Genomic DNA, 16,213 nt, shown 5'->3' with positions numbered 1-16,213 from the left:
TTGAGAGTTTTTGCCCATTTTGGTCGATTATGTAATTTTATCCATTCTGGTCGTTTTGATAATTTTGCCCGATTTGGTTATTTTGGTCGTTTTGGCTATTTTGGCCGATTTGGTCATTTTGACCGATTCCATTTTGGTCATTTTTATTATTTTGTTCGTTTTGATCATTTTGGTCGTTTTGGTAATTTTTATCTATTTTGGTTATTTTTTCGATATAGTAATTTTATTTATTTTTGTGTTTTTGGCTATTTTGGCCGATTTGGTCAATTTGATCTTATCTTATCTTATCTTAAACTTATTAAATTCAAAGAGCCAACTTATCTATATGAAGAACTTTCCTTTAGTAGATCACAACGTACACATAACATTCTAATTCCAACTCATCATACTAGTTATCTGGGGAATTCATTCGTAGTCCGTGGCGCACGCCTGTGGAACGCTTTGCCTCATCGTCTGAAAAATCTTACTTCTATTAGTGATTTCAAGCAACAGTGTAGGGAATATTTAAGGAACACTTGATAGAAACAGTTTCTTGACCAATTTATTTTCTCACCTAAATTCTTCTTGTTGAAGTCATTTTCATTTGTTTTTAGGTTAAGTTATTTCTCTTTGTTTATACAATGATCATTTCATGTGCTCTAACCTAATTTTTAGTTAGTTTTAAGTTTTTTTTTTGTTTGTAGTTTTATCATATTCGAACTAAATGATGTCTCTGTATACGATAAAAGGCTTGCCCTTATGTATATTTTTGAAATAAAGATACAAATACAAATCTTTTCGGCCATTTCGATCATTTTTATTATTTTGTTCGTTTTGGTGATCGTTTTGCTTATTTTGGTTGATTTGGTAATTTTTTTGTTTTGTTAATATTGGTCCTTTTAAACTTTTTGGTCGTTTTGGCTATTATGGTCAACTTGGTAATTAACCCATTTTTGTAATTTTGGCCATTTTGGTCGATTTGGTAATTTTATCCATTCTGGTCGTTTTGATAATTTTGGTCGATTTGATTATTTTGGTCGTTTCGGCCATTTTCGTCGTTTTTATTATTTTGTCCGTCTTGCCCATTTTGGTCGAATTGGTAATTTTATCCATTTTGGTCAATTTGGTATTGTCATTTTCGCCGTTTCGACCATTACGGTAATATTCATCAATTTGGTCGATTCGGTCTTTTGGTCATAATGTTCGATTTGGTAATTTGATCGTTTTGGCAGTTTTGGTCATGTTATCCATTTTGGTCGTTTTTGAGTAGTGCGGTGCCTGTGTGGACGCTCAGTCCTGTTTTTTCGTGTTATTTTCCGTCTCTTTTGTGTCGCTGTTCGAGTGAATGGGGTGATTGGTCTGTATAATAAAATAATGGCATCAGTAGTGCGGTGCCTGTGTGGACGCGCAGTCCTGTTTTTTTTTCGTGTTATTTTCCGTCTCTTTTGTGTCGCTATTTGTGTACATGGGGTGATTGGATTTCTTCTTCTTCTTTTTTCATTTATTTTTTTGTTCGCGCGTTCGTTTGCCGATGAATTTTATTTTTGTTCTCTTTATATAGTTTTTGATAGAAACGATCCGATTTTTGTTTTTTGAGACAAGCAAGTCGTATTGCTGGATTAAGTCCTTTCCATATCATCGAGGATCGGAAGGCACGTCGACGGATATGTTTTAAGGCTTATGATATAACATAATTTTAATGAATGAAGCCCTTCCTACATCACCGTTGATCGGAAGGCACGCCGACGGAGAATTTCTGGAGAATCGCGGTCGAATTAATACTATATTTAAATCCCTAGATAGGTATCTTTCCGCAGTCGGTTGCCTAAGATTTTTAAAATTTCAACCGATAAACAAATTGCTCATGGTCGCATCACCTACCACAGTGAATCCTGACCTCATACCCATCATACTAACCCCTTAAAACTCATGTGATACTTTGTCGGAGACGCAGTCGATTTGGCGGTCCCATCACTCAAGTATCGGCTAACATTCCCATCCACTTCCCCGTGTCTTACCACTGGTCGTGGCCGGCGTCGGTATTGATCAGCACGATAGGGACCTTTGAAAATTGCGAAGGGGTGATGATTGGTTCCTACTTTTCATCTGTGGTCCACGGAGCAATGTTTGGGGGTCCTGGTCAATAACGAAGTAGCAGCTACGGGTAGACACCAATGCTATGCTATGCTATGTTATCCATTTTGGTCGTTTTTGCCGTTTTGATAATTTTGGTTGTTTTTAACATTTGGTCGTTTTTACTAGTTTGGCCTAGAGCGTTCAATTTCCCGTCCCGGGAAAAAATTTCCCGGGATTTCCTGAAAATAAATATTTCCCGTTTCCCGGGAAATTTGTAAATTTTCCGGGAATTCCCGAAATTCAAGCGGAAATATACCTACATTTTCTAAAATATTTTGAACTGTTTTTTGAAAAATGCTCTGAAAAAATAATAAATGAACCAACACAACGTTTTGTTTAATTGAATGTATTGTTTGGTTTATTTATAATTAATCAGATTATCAGAAATTATGATATCAAAATTATTTCTGATAATATTAATTTTTGAAGCAATTAAAATTGAGATTTTTTTACGTTTTTGTTTACCATGATCAAATGAGATGAAAATCGAATTTGTACAAAAAGAATTAATTCAATTGGTTGCATACCTAGTACTAAACAAATTACAATTTGAAGTAAAAGAATTATGGAGCACTGGTGCAACTACAGGTGTTAGAGGGTTTAATGTGAAAAATAGAAGACTTTTTGTGGAATCTTGATAATTTAGTTGCATGATAATACAAAAAAGATCATTGAAAAATTACTTTCTATTGTTTGTTCTCAAAAAATGCAAAAATATATTGAAAACTTGCTTCAAATATTTGAAAACATAAGGTTGTTTGGAGTAAAACCAACACTAAAAAACTTTACCATTTATTCAAGAGCTGAAACCAGTATTTGTCATGAAAAACATAATTTCTGCATGTTTTTTTTTTCATTTCAAGTTTAAAATTTCTCATCAAAAAATACCAAAATACATTTTCTTGTAGTTGCATGATTTTTAACATGCAGTCAAGCTGTTAATTGATCTTCACACTCATTAAAACCATTAATGTTGATGTCCTATACAATTTTGTTGCATAATATTAATTAAAACAATTTTGAATAAATTTAAAATTTCCCGGGAAATTGGCTGAAAATTTCCCGTTTCCCGGGAAATTTTTAACCCCCGGGAAATTGGACGCTCTAGTGGCCGATTTGCTAATTTTGGTTAATTTGGTAATTTTCCATTTTAGTCGTTTTTGTTGTTTTAGTAATTTTGGTCGTTTTGAACATTTTGTTCTTTTTGGTAATTTTTGTAGTTTTTTTTAAATTTTGGTCGTTTCGGCCGTTTTGGTCATTTTTATCGATTTGTGTTTTGGTCGATTTAGATTGGATTTTGTAAAATGGTCAATATGGAGACTTTTACGAGAAGTTGTCAGAAGAATCGATTACCGCAATCGAGTTTTAAAAAAAATACGTTGAGACAACTTTCTCGAGTGCAACTGGCATCTTATACCTGCATGCCTGCAAAGTTTAATTGAAATCGGAGAGAATTGAGTAAAAAGTACCTAAAATAAAATCTTGTTGTGGGCTTGAATTACTCTTAAGTCTCACCCAGACATCCCCCCATTTTCTAATATCTCAGCAATTAATGGTCCAATTTCCAAAGTCATGATGTGGCAAATGGGCAGTATTCATGATTGCTGAGAGTCGCAGGACTCTCGCCCTTTGTTATTAGTAAGTATCCAGCAAAGCAAAGGGTATAGCATGCATTTGATACTTTCAACTCCCATTCGGCTGTGTTCTCGTCGCTGTCATGTTGTAAACTGGAGCCGAGGGAGGTCCTGTTGTGAATTCTAGGTAGAATTCGCCATCACCCAAGACACGAAGGCACGAAGGATAGACCATGTATTGGGGGTGAAAGGATGACATAACTGTTTTTAATATGATTAAAGGTACGTTCAATCTGTTTTATTATATGTATTAACTATTCTAGTTTGTTTGTCCTGTCCCATATTTCACAACTTCAGTTGTTTTCTTATAAACTTCTCGTTACAAGTTGGTAGTTCTGTCTAGTTGCAAAATAAGGTTTCTTTATTCTTTCTTTCTGTGTTAGTCTGTTATTCAATGTTCGATTAGATTAGATTATTCAATGTTCGATTTTAGGTTTGATAGTGTCAAAAGGTAAGATCAAGGAATAAGGATTATATGAAACTATATTGTCATAATTATTGTATTCACTGAAATATCTATCCGCTTTCTACCCCAATGTGTCCTGCACTGGGGATGCCTGGGGTAACTTCGAGTTGACCTGAGCCGCCCGAGGAATTATGTCGTAGGTGGCTCGTGTACAGGTTCACACACCTCTCCTCGCGGCATGGTTTTCCGTAGGTCTACACTCGAACATGCAACATGGGACAGCATGAATCTTCAGCTGAAGCCGGGCGAATGTATTCCGAAATTACAGAATTAATGGTCCAATTTCCAAAGTCATGATATGAAGCATTTGTGAAATTTTCTGATCTTTTCATTTAAAATATTTGTTTGTCGTTAAAAAATCGGTGTTTTCAATTTAGTGTACATAGCTAGTTTTTATTTTGTTCCCACCTCTAAACTACAATCTTGGAATAAAGCCGTTTAAGTTTTTACTTGTCACTCGAAGAGAACGCACGCGAGTTTTTCGTTCTTCCGCCAAATCCGAGTGAAAAATTACAGTCCACTGGCTAATTAAGCCGATTTGAGGAAAACATTTGGTCCTTCACGGCCGGATCGCTGAAGTAGTGACCGGACGGAAGTTTGACAGGTTGCCGGCGCGGGAACCTGAGTCGAAGAATCGCGAACGAAGTGTCCGCGAGTGAAGGCGTGGGGCGCGGGGCGTAGCTCCCACGCGGGAAGAAAAGTTTGTGATCCGGAAGTCGGGCAGCTGGAGAGCGGCTCGGGACGAACGGATTTAGACGAAATTCGGTGGAAACCGTTTAGTGAACACTGACCGAGGGTTGGTGAGTGAAAAAAAGTGCGCGTGCTAAAAGTTCTCGTGTGGCGTGGGGCGTAGAACCCACGCGTTGAAAAAGACACTTCCGGCGGGGGCGTAGCACCCTTTAAGTGAAATCGGGCATGTCGAAACATGACTCTGCCGCGTACGCCTAAAAGTGCAAAAAAAGAAAAAGAATACGCCGAAAAAGAAACCGGGAGTGCCCAAGGAAGAAACACAAAGCGGTGACGAGAAAAAGGAAGAAGTGACGCCGATCAGCAAGCAGTTGTGGGAGCAACGGAAAAAGGAAAACGCTCGCAAGATGGAGGAACAACTTAAGGCGCTGGTGCGTCAACGAGATGCAGCGGAGAGACGACTCAAGCGGGTGCAGACGGACTTGAGAACCAGTGCAGCGGCGCCGAACGAAAATTTGCGGAATCTGCATTTTCTGAAGTTCCAGCTAAGCGACATCGAGAATATCTTTGCTAAGTTCTGTGAGTACCAGGAGCAGATTTTCGCGATGGCACTCTCAGAGGACGAGCATGCCAAGCACGAGAAATGCGAGCTGGAGATCGAAGCGTTGCGCCGCGGGCTTACGCTTAGGATCAACGATATCATCGAGAAGCTGGAGAAACCCACACCGACCACTGCGCTCGTTCCGGCAGCTCCCGCCGTCGCCAACACACAACCGAATCTTCCGCCACTAAGTGTACCTCTGCCAAAGTTCGACGGAACATACGAAACATGGTACTCGTTCAAGTCCATGTTTCAGAACATAATGGCGCGGTACACCAACGAGGCACCGGCGATCAAGCTGTACCATCTCCGGGACGCGCTGATCGGCAAGGCAGCCGGCGTCATCGATCAGGAAATGATCAACAATAATGATTATGACGCGGCGTGGGCTGTCTTGGAGGAGCTGTACGAGGACAAACGTGCGATCATCGATCGGCACATTGACAACATCTTCGCGCTGCCGAAGATAACCCGCGACAACGCCGCAGAGCTCCGGAGGGTCATTGACATCTGCGTGAAGAACACCGAAGCCCTGAAGAAACTGAACCTCCCAGTCGACGGACTGGGGGAGCAGATGGTTGTGAACCTGCTGGCCTCCAGAATGGACAAAGACACGCGCAGAGCATGGGAAGCAACCCAGAAGGCGGGTGTGTTGCCGACGTACGAGGCCACGATCACGTTCCTGAAGGAGAAGCGCAGAATCGCGGATAAGCTGGAGCAGAACAGTGAGAGTGAGAAAGTGAAACCGCAACGTTCGGTTACAAAACGAAGACGCTGGTGGTGGCCAGCGAAGCAAAGTGTTCAGTGTGTAACCAGGATCACGAAGTGATTAAGTGCGACCAGTTTAAGCTGAAAAGTGTGAACGAGAGGTACAGCCACTTGCGAAAGCATGGCCTGTGCTTCAACTGCTTGAGGAAGGGGCACCGCACCGACGGGTGCACGTCGACCAACTCGTGCCAGAAATGCAGCAAGCGACACCATACTTTGCTTCACACCGATGGGCCGAAGAAGCAGGAGGCGGCTGCGAACACGACGTCGACGGTTGTGCAGAAGCCCAACGAGGAAGGCCGCGCTCAAACTGTTCCGCAGACAACGGCGGGGACGTCCCAGTCCGGCCAAGGTTTGACACTCTGCACCACGTCCGAGGCCCCAAGGAAGCAGACGCTACTCTCGACGGCTGTAGTGCTAGTTTACGGCGCCGGCAGCGTACCCTACCTGTGTAGGGCGCTGATTGACTCGTGTTCACAGAACCATTTCGTGACCGAGCGCTTTGCTAACCTGTTGGCGAGCAAAAAAGGAACGGACTGATTACCAGGTCAGCGGATTGAACGGGGGGAACGACCAGAATCAGTCACCTGGTGCGCGCGAAGGTCAAGTCCCGCGTTGGCAACTTTGCTGCCGACCTCGAGCTCCTGGTGGCCCCGAAGATCACTGGCGACGTGCCAGTGAAGACGATCGACATCGCAGGGTGGAACTTGCCACGAGACGTTGACCTTGCGGATCCTAACTTCAACCAGCGAGGCCGGGTCGACATGCTGCTCGGAGCGGGCATATTCTGGGATCTCATGAAGGCGAAGAGAATCACGCTGGCGGCGAACCTCCCATCGCTCAGAGACACGGAACTGGGCTGGGTGGTCGGTGGCGTGATGTCAGAATGTACACCAGTGATCGCACGTACATTCTGCACCGTGAACGAGGACGAAGAGCTGAACAAGCTGCTGAACCGGTTTTGGGAGATCGAAGGAGTCGAAAATCTGCGGCGACCGGTGACGTCGACGGCTGAAGAGAGTCTCGAGCACTTCCGGAGCACGTACAGTCGCAGGCCAGATGGGAGAATTGTTGTTCGCCTCCCGTTCAACGAGCGCAAGAGTGACCTGGGCGTGTCACGAGAGATGGCGATCCGTCGGTTCCTGAACCTCGAGCGGCGGCTTGATCAGCAACCCGACCTGAAACAAGAGTACGCCAAGTTTATTCACGAGTACGAGCAGCTTGGACACATGAAGGAAGTCGATGTCGGACCGTCCGAACCACCTGGATCCGCGTACTACCTGCCGCATCACTGCGTCTTGCGGCCCAGCAGTACTACAACGAAGTTGAGAGTCGTGTTTGACGGCTCTGCGAAAACGTCGACTGGAGTGTCCATAAACGACGCGCTGAAGGTTGGCCCCACGGTCCAGAACGACCTGTTGTCGATCCTGCTGAACTTCCGCTGCTACCGGTACGTCTTCACCACGGACATCCCGAAGATGTTCCGCCAGATTGAGCTGCACCCCGAAGACACGCCGTACCAGCGCATACTTTGGCGTGACGACCGATCGCAGCTGTTGAAGGTGTTCGAGCTCAAGACGGTGACTTACGGCCTGGCCTCATCTCCGTTCCACGCGACGATGGCGTTGAACCAGATTGCGGAGGATGGCGAGAAGGAGTTCCCGTTGGCCTCGGCGGCATTGAAGAAATCGTTCTACGTGGACGACGGACTCTGCGGAGCGCAGAGTGTGGAAGAAGCCCGATTGCTGAGTCGAGACTTGCGCAAGCTGCTGAACACCGGCGGCTTCGACGCGCACAAATGGTGCGCAAACGATCCAGCGATTCTCGAAGAAGTCCCGGAGAGCCTCTGGGGAACAACGTTCGACCTGAAGGACGCGGCTGCCAAGTCGGTCGTGAAGACGCTGGGTGTGGCGTGGAATGCGTCGCAGGACTGGTTCACCTTCAGCGTGCTGCCACCCGAGGAAGAAACGAAGCCGCTCACGCGGCAGAAAGTACTCAGCGAAATCGCCAAATTCTTTGATCCACTTGGCCTGGCTGGTCCGGTGGTGACAACTGCGAAGCTGATCTTGCGGAAGGTCGGCACGTTGAAGAACATCGGCTGGTTGGATCCGGTTCCGGAGAGTGTGGCCAACGAGTGGCGTCGATTCCGGCAGCAGCTGCCTGCACTGAACGACTTTCGGGTCTCCCGGTGGGTCTACGACGAAAGGGCAGAACGCGTTGAACTCCACGGTTATTCCGACGCGTCGGACGATGCGTATGGCGCAAGCGTGTACGCACGCAACATCTACCCGGACGGCGAGATCACGATGCGGTTGATTTGCAGCAAGTCAAAGCTCCTCCCGAAGAAGGTCAAGAACGTCCCGAAAGAAATCAGCACTCCCAAGGGCGAACTTGAGGGTGCGCTGCTTCTCGCTGAACTGGTTGACAAGCTGATAAACGCCGTCGATGTTTGCTTCGATTCGGTGAACTTGTGGTGCGACTCGCAAGTGGTGCTGAGCTGGATCGCGAAGAAGCCCGACGACCTGGAACTGTTTATGGCCAACAGAGTGAGGAAAATCCAGCAGCTGACCAGTAAGTACCGGTGGGGATACATCCCGACGGATGACAATCCTGCCGACCTGATTTCGAGAGGGGTGATGCCCAAAAACTTGATCCAGCGGGTCATTTGGAAAGACGGGCCGGTGTCGATGAACAATCGCACAATCGAGGTTGTGCAACCCCCTCTTCTCGACGGCGCGGACCTCCCGGGATTGCGATCCTCGAAGTGTCTGGCACTGGCGGCGCCGACTCAGCGATTGCGGATCTTCGACAAGCTCGGAGATTTCCGCCGACTGCTTCGCAGCATGAGCCTGGTGGTGCGGTTTGCGAACTACATCATCTCAAGAAGGAGGGTGGTGGTGAAGGGCTTGCCGACGAGCGAGGAGCGCGCGGCGGCGCTGAAGCTAATCCTGCGCTTGGTGCAACGAGAGACGTTCCAGACCGAGCTGTTGGCGTTGAAGGAGAGCCACTCGCACCGTCTGCGAGGACTGAACCCGTTCATCGATCCTGACGACGGCCTTCTGAGAGTTGGCGGTCGGATCAAACAAGCATTCGTGCCGTACGACAGCCGGCACCAGATCCTGATGCCTGCCAAGCACCCTGTCACGGAATCGTTCATCCGCTACGAGCACGTAAAGAACCTCCACGTGGGCCAGAAGGGCCTGCTTGCACTGATACGCCAACGCTTTTGGCCGATGAACGTCAAGACGACTATCCGGAAGGTGATTCGGGGATGCGTGACGTGTTTCCGAGTGGATCCAACAAAGACGGTTCAGCTGATGGGAGATCTCCCGTCGTACCGCGTGCAACCTGCCCCGGCGTTCTTCCACACTGGTGTTGATTTCGCTGGGCCGTTCCTGATCAAGTCGCTGACCGCAGCACGAAGGCCGATGATGACAAAGGGGTACGTGTCCCTGTTCGTGTGTATGAGCACAAGAGCCATACACCTGGAGCTGGTCTCTAGTCTTACAACGGATGGGTTTCTGGCTGCCCTGCGGCGTTTCACTGGACGACGGGGCCTGGTGAATAAGATGTACTCGGACAACGCGACCAACTTTGTTGGATCGGAGACCGAACTCGAGCGACTCGCCAAGTTGTTTGCAGAGGAGCAGCACGTTGAGAAGGTGGAGGAGTTCTGCAGCAGCCGCGGAATCACTTGGAGTTTCATCCCGCCACGCAGCCCACATTTCGGTGGAATCTGGGAAGCTGGGGTAAAATCGGTCAAGTATCACCTGAAGCGAGTAGTCGGCAACCAGAAACTCACCTTCGAAGAACTGACCACCGTGCTTGTGCAGATAGAAGCCGTGCTGAATTCGCGGCCTTTGACGCCGTGCTCCAACGACCCGAACGATTTGACCGCCGTGACCCCAGCACACTTTCTCATCGGACGAGAAATGCAAGCAGTTCCAGAGCCGTCGTATCTCCAGCTCAAGCAATCGGCGCTGTCCCGCTGGCAACACGTGCAGGCAATGCAACAGCAGTTCTGGAAGAGGTGGATTGCGGAGTATTTGCCGGAGCTGCAGAACCGCCAAAAGTGGTTGAAAACCACCAAGATCCAACCGGGCGCTTTGGTGCTGATCAGCGACCCGAACGCTCCGCCGATGCAGTGGCAACTTGGTCGAATCATCGCACTGCATCCCGGCAAGGACGACGTCACCAGGGTGGTGACACTACGAACAGCGAAGGGCGAGTGCAAGCGAGGCGTGTCGGAGATATGCCTGCTTCCGCTGGACCAGGAAGTAACGGAGGATTGAAATGCACCATTTCAATGGGGAGGATGTTTGTCGTTAAAAATCGGTGTTTTCAATTTAGTGTACATAGCTAGTTTTTATTTTGTTCCCACCTCTAAACTACAATCTTGGAATAAAGCCGTTTAAGTTTTTACTTGTCACTCGAAGAGAACGCACGCGAGTTTTTCGTTCTTCCGCCAAATCCGAGTGAAAAATTACAGTCCACTGGCTAATTAAGCCGATTTGAGGAAAACAATATTTCTAAAATTTTGGATTCAAGAATTACATTTTAAAAGGACCAAATATTAAATAATAAGTCCTGACTATAATTTTATAAAGGATTTTTTTTAAAGGGAACCAGAGATATTTTTCGTAGAACAAATGGGGGAAAAACCTTTGCAAAATGAGCAAATAGAGGAGGGTGAAGCTATTTCGGATCAGATGAAAAAGAAAACTCTCAAATACTATTGACATAAATATCATGAATATATTTCTACAATTTCCTTCCATACCCATCTAGTTTCAATCGAAAATATAATCAATCTGGCTTACCGCGCGGCTATAAAAGCCACCCGCTTTTCTCATTCATACAACTCCTGTTTGTTCTGTTTGTTCAATTCATCAATATTAGTAGTACTCGGGAACTATTTTCATTTAGACTTTATTTTCTTCTTTTTTGTGTGTGTTTGTGTTTTTTTTGTGTGAAAACATGTTTGTGTCTGTTTGCTTCTGTGCTTTTTTTGTAACTATTTCTCTCTCTCTTCTACCTATCGCGCCATTACTCGGTTAGAACTGGAATTCATAATAATTAAGACTTTAGTCTCTCGCTTTCTTTCAACTGGTGTAAAACCAACAATTTGCATCGCTTTGACAACTTGATTTGTTGAGTTTAGATTTAAACACGAGTTTTTTTTTTGTTTGTTAATTTTACTTTGTAGTTTTGATTTTGGCTGACGACACGCAGCTGGATTAGTTTTTTTTGACAATAATTAAAGATCAACATAAATAATAAACTTTTTTCGCTTTTTATTCTTGTGTATAATCTAAATTATCTGTTTGTCACTCTATTCTGTGGTTATTAATTTTAGTTCATTACTAACCAGCATAAGGTAATACAATTTTCGTTTGTTTGTTTTTGATTTTTAATGTTTAAACTATATATATCTGGCTTAGGAGTAGCAACGATTAATCTTTCGCACTTAGTATGCAAAAATCTGGCTTTTTCTTTGCTGTTTGTTTTTTTTTTTCTTTATTCAAAAGCTCCCTATTATATTATGTAGTTTAATTGTTTTAGTTTGTGGCGGACTGCACCTGCAGTCTGTATATTTTGTTTTTTTTTTCTCCTTCCTGTTATATTATATAAATATAGCGATTAACGTTTTTTTGTTGCCGTTGCTCGGCTATGCTCAAGTTATATACTATTTAGATGTAATTTCTTAGCAATGAAATGGTTTTTTTCCGCTTAGTTTCTCTCATAAATTGGATTTTTAGAAAATTGCTGCATTATAAATTTTACACACAATGTGTTGTTTGTTTTTCTAAATCTGAATTGTTTGTTTTCGTTTTTTCCTGACTCGGTTGCACGTGGCGATCATCAAAATTGGGTTCAAAGCTTGGGTCCAAAAACGTGTGTGTGTGTTGGTTCTCTAATCGCTAGGCCAAAAAAGAAAACAATATCAAAAAACCGAGTGTCCACGTGGCGTCGTGCGGCCGCGCGCTGCTCACACAACAACAACAACACCAAATCCAAAAATAAAAACATTTGTGCTCTTCTCGAGTTTCGAGGATCGTAGTGGCCTTTGCAATTTCACGCCGTTGTTTGGTCCTAGCAATCCTCACGTCACAATCGAATAAAAAAGACGAGCACGCTGGCGCGCGCGTTTTGCTTGCCGTGTCGGCCTACTACGATCACCACGTGGACTGTGACTTTTTAAAAACGGTTTCGTCCCAGAGGTTTGGAACTGGATCTTTTTTTTGTTTGTTTTTGGGCACGTGAGTTTTGTGCACATTCAAAAAACTTCCGTTTGAGGGAATTCAAACTGTGTGTGGTTGTGGCTGTGTGTGTGTAGAGAGAAAGTTCTCCCTTCCAGATTGACGGTCTCTACTGCTGCGGCTGTTGCTCGGAGGAAAGTTCGGCACCACCGTCTGTGGCGCCCGTTGGCAGTTGTTGGATCGGGTCTGGAAGAGTGAACCTGGTCTCTACGGCAAAACCTCATTTAGGAGTATTACTGCTGGGCGTCCACCGGTCGAACTCGATGCCGGAGTCGGGTGAAATGCCACTGCTGAACGGTCCGAGCAGTTCGATGGCCGCTTGGTTGCATTTGCACTCCACCTCGAAGCAGGTGCAGCTGTACTTGCCCATGTGGGTTCGCGGACCGGTTCCGGAGCCCCGATCGTGGGCCGTCGGAGGTTGATCTGCGGACAGGTTACGCTGGAGCCCACTGGACGAGGGAAATGCGGCACTACCACTGCTGATCGAGGACGAGGAGGGCGTTGACGCGGACGAACAACCGCCCGGAATCAGCTTTGCCCGGTGGCCGGCCTCGATGTTGAGCTGGCGCTCGAATGTGCAGCTGCTCCATAAAGTGGAAGTTGGGCGAGACGTCCGGCTTGCGTGCCCGCACCAGCGAAAACGCATCGTTCAGGCTCAGCGTCCGCGCGAACATGATGTAGGCCAGCGTGACCGTCACCGACCGGGACACTCCGGCGAGGCAGTGCACCAACACGCCAGCACCCTTGGACCGGGCCTCATCTGCAAATAGAGCAAAAAGATTGTTATTGTAACCTTCCCCAAACAAACCTCAAATCATTCCTTACCGATAAACTTTATTGCATTTGGAAAGTGACCGGCCAAATCCTGCGACCAGTGGTCCGTGATCGGGATCTGCAGATACTTTATGTGCCCATCGCGCTCGAAAACATTTGGCAGATCGGGAGTCACGTTCAAGATATACTGTAACAACAAAATCACATTAATAAAAAAAAATCTTCAAATTTCCCAACAAAACTCCCTCAAACCCACCTTAATGTTGTACTTTTTCAGCGACTTGAGGTCCTCGCTGTGGGAGGCGTTCCCCAGGAAGAGGCCCTTCTCAATCTCGACCGGCTCGACGTTGACCGGTTCGGCGATGTAGTTCGTTGTGCTCTCGCAGTCCGAGTCGGTGCTGCTGCTGCACGTCGAGTCCGAGAACGGGATCGAGATGCGGAGCGATCTGCGGGTCGGGAAAGAGAAGAAAGGGAAGGGTTAGGGTAAAACTTGTTAACACTCTAAAAGCCGCGTTTTTTTTTATTTTTTCCCGTGTTCAGAAGACCAGCTAGAGCAACCTTTGCTTCAATAAAATCTTTACTTCTCATGTTTTGTAGTGTGTGGACTTATTATTTAATATTTTTATTCTCTTTGTATTCATTCTGGTTTTCTTATTTTACTAGACACTCAGAATTTCAATTGCTTTTTACATTTTTGTCATAAGATTTTTTATAGGATCAAATTACGTAATCAGTGCACAGAAAATAAACAAAGAACGCAGCTATTTATTTTAATATAATTTGTTTTCAACACTGTACTGCCGTTCTACGCATAATTGTCAAAATGTTCGAAAAAGTGCAACTGAGAAAAACGCGATTGAAATTTTTCGACCGTTTTCTGTGTTTCTACGCATAATTGTCCCGTGGGTCTATATTCGCCCTATGTGTCCCTAATCGCCCCAGTTAGCAGTTGATCACCCTTTTTTGTGATTCTCTTGCTATACAAAAGGTAAACAAGATATAATACTTAGTAAAACTAATGATTCCGTGTAAGAAAATACTTGGTGGGACAATTATGCGTAGAAGTTTAACGATGGGACAAACAGACTTGGTGTTGTTTTTCATGAGTTTCCGAACAAAGTACCAGAATTTATATGTTTTTCTTAAAGTACACATCAAACTAAACTTAAAAATGTCATAAAGTCAAAATCGCCCAAAACTGACATGGGACAATTATGCGTAGAACGGCAGTGTAAAGACATAAAATTTGGAGTAAATTTTCAAAACAATCTATGAGTCACGGGTTTCCATGCAGATTGGACCTTTTGAAAGTTTAATCTAGAAATCAGTGAAGTCATTGTGCAGTCCGGACTCGATTATTAGAAGTCTTAGAGAAAATCACTTCGGATAATTGGTTCAGGATTTTTATTGTTTTCATACATGGAGTGTTGAGCTCAAATATGACATCAACCACCTAAATTTGACTAAAATGGCTCAGAACAAGAATTTGATTTTAAAAATAAGAAAATAAAAAATCTGACAAAAAAAACTGGAATATCGGAAGCAAATAAGAAACTTTCGAACAATCAAACTTCAAACTTCATTCATTTTTTTATATTTCACAGTTTTGGCTCCTAAATGGTTAAGAAAATTTCAGCATCAATCAAGTACAGTACAAGTACATACAAAGCGTAACGCCTGCGCACTATGCGAAGTTTAACTGTAGGGGCAGGGGGGGCAGAATGGACCAGGGGGGCAGAATGGGCCACCCTTGGTTTTGGGCTTTAGAATGGATTTAGACCAATTGTAAGGCAAGGGTCTTATAAAGGATGTCAAATAACTTCACCATACCGAAAACGACGTTTGAATTCATTGTATTTTTCGAATTATGAGCAAAAATGTAAATTTATTGACAAAACTACGCAAATGTTGTTTATTTCGAGGTTTTTAAATAAGCTTTCTGAAAAGTTGGATTGTTTGAAAAAGTTTGCTCAATGCTTATAACGTTACTAGATGTTACTACCAAGGTATACAAACAACAACGGAACCTTAAAATCATTTAGAGACTTGGTGGTGGAAGTGTTAAATTAAAATCCACTTGGGGGCAGAATGGACCACCCTTATCCCGCCTTATAAAAACAATCAAAAGTTATGAAATTTGGATTAAATGGATTATTTCACTCCAGGTAGCTTCACAAATCACGTTTAATGCAAAATTAGTTGATTTTTTAGTTGTTTTGATGATTATTTGTAAAAATAGTGTCCTTTTTCAACATATAAACACTATTTTCAAAAAATTTGTTTTGATAAGTGACTATTTTTATTAAAGTGGTCTAACTTCATGGAAACTATGTTAGAAAGGTACCTTAAGTCATTTCTTATCTCCCTTCAACGTTGTATTAGACAAAATGGCTTGTTTTCTAAGGTGGCCCATTCTGCCCCGCACCCTGGAAAAAAAGTCGAAAAAAATTTTTTTTTAAAGTGGCTCAAAAACAGTTTTAAGCTAAAAACTTTCATCAACCAAGTATATAACATTGAAGGGAACATCCCAAAGCATAAGCCTACTACACTGAATTCATAAGTTTTCATGTTTTTCTATGGTTTTTGGCGCATTTTACTTAGGCGGGCCATTCTGCCCCCCTCCCCCTATGTCCAAATTTTCAAGTCATTAACAGGTCACTTCAAACAGTCCAGAATAGATTATTCGAAATCATCACTTAAACGTTTCATTTTAAAAGGCCGTTGAGTTTAAATACGATTTCTAAAACGCACTACAGTGAAATTGTAATATGGAATTCGAGATGGCTAGCAGTGATGGACCATTGAGAATAATCATTTGATAATGAAAATCAAATTCGACTCCAAATTAGGTCGCCAAACGCCGAAGTTTTTAAGGAACGCTTTGGATAATCAAAACTTAAAGTCTTAA

The 16,213-nt window shown here is 44.1% G+C and overlaps 2 protein-coding genes across 2 annotated transcripts in view; one reads left to right on the top strand and one right to left on the bottom strand.

Annotated features, from left to right (window-relative positions):
- Window positions 1–4,438: 4,438 nt before the first annotated feature.
- On the top strand, window positions 4,439–10,563 carry LOC119767349. The gene is made up of 4 exons (XM_038255748.1): window positions 4,439–4,466; window positions 5,167–6,234; window positions 6,297–6,783; window positions 6,855–10,563. The coding sequence occupies exons 1-4, from the start codon at window positions 4,439–4,441 to the stop codon at window positions 10,561–10,563; spliced, it is 5,292 nt and encodes a 1,763-aa protein (XP_038111676.1).
- A 438-nt stretch (window positions 10,564–11,001) lies between these two features.
- Window positions 11,002–16,213, bottom strand: part of LOC6037211 (dual specificity protein phosphatase Mpk3) — a 40,947-nt gene continuing 35,735 nt past the window's right edge. Inside the window, 4 exon segments of the mRNA XM_038253476.1 lie at window positions 11,002–13,106; window positions 13,108–13,291; window positions 13,357–13,492; window positions 13,562–13,751. Coding sequence (XP_038109404.1) covers window positions 12,752–13,106; window positions 13,108–13,291; window positions 13,357–13,492; window positions 13,562–13,751 — 865 coding nt within the window. The 3' untranslated portion in view covers window positions 11,002–12,751.

The sequence above is a fragment of the Culex quinquefasciatus genome, chromosome 2 (assembly GCF_015732765.1).
Source record: "Culex quinquefasciatus strain JHB chromosome 2, VPISU_Cqui_1.0_pri_paternal, whole genome shotgun sequence".
Taxonomy (NCBI): domain Eukaryota; kingdom Metazoa; phylum Arthropoda; class Insecta; order Diptera; family Culicidae; genus Culex; species Culex quinquefasciatus.
The sequence above is the reverse complement of the archived record's forward strand: the minus strand, read 5'-3'. Positions and strand labels throughout refer to the sequence as shown.

What these genes read in the sequence shown, in the direction of transcription:
- LOC119767349 (XM_038255748.1), top strand. Translation starts at nt 4,439, where the DNA reads ATGAATCTTCAGCTGAAGCCGGGCGAAT. An exon ending in TCAGCTGAAGCCGGGCGAAT is followed by an intron (nt 4,467 to 5,166) that starts GTATTCCGAAAT and finishes TACGCCTAAAAG; the next exon opens with TGCAAAAAAAGAAAAAGAAT. An exon ending in GCTGGAGCAGAACAGTGAGA is followed by an intron (nt 6,235 to 6,296) that starts GTGAGAAAGTGA and finishes TGGCCAGCGAAG; the next exon opens with CAAAGTGTTCAGTGTGTAAC.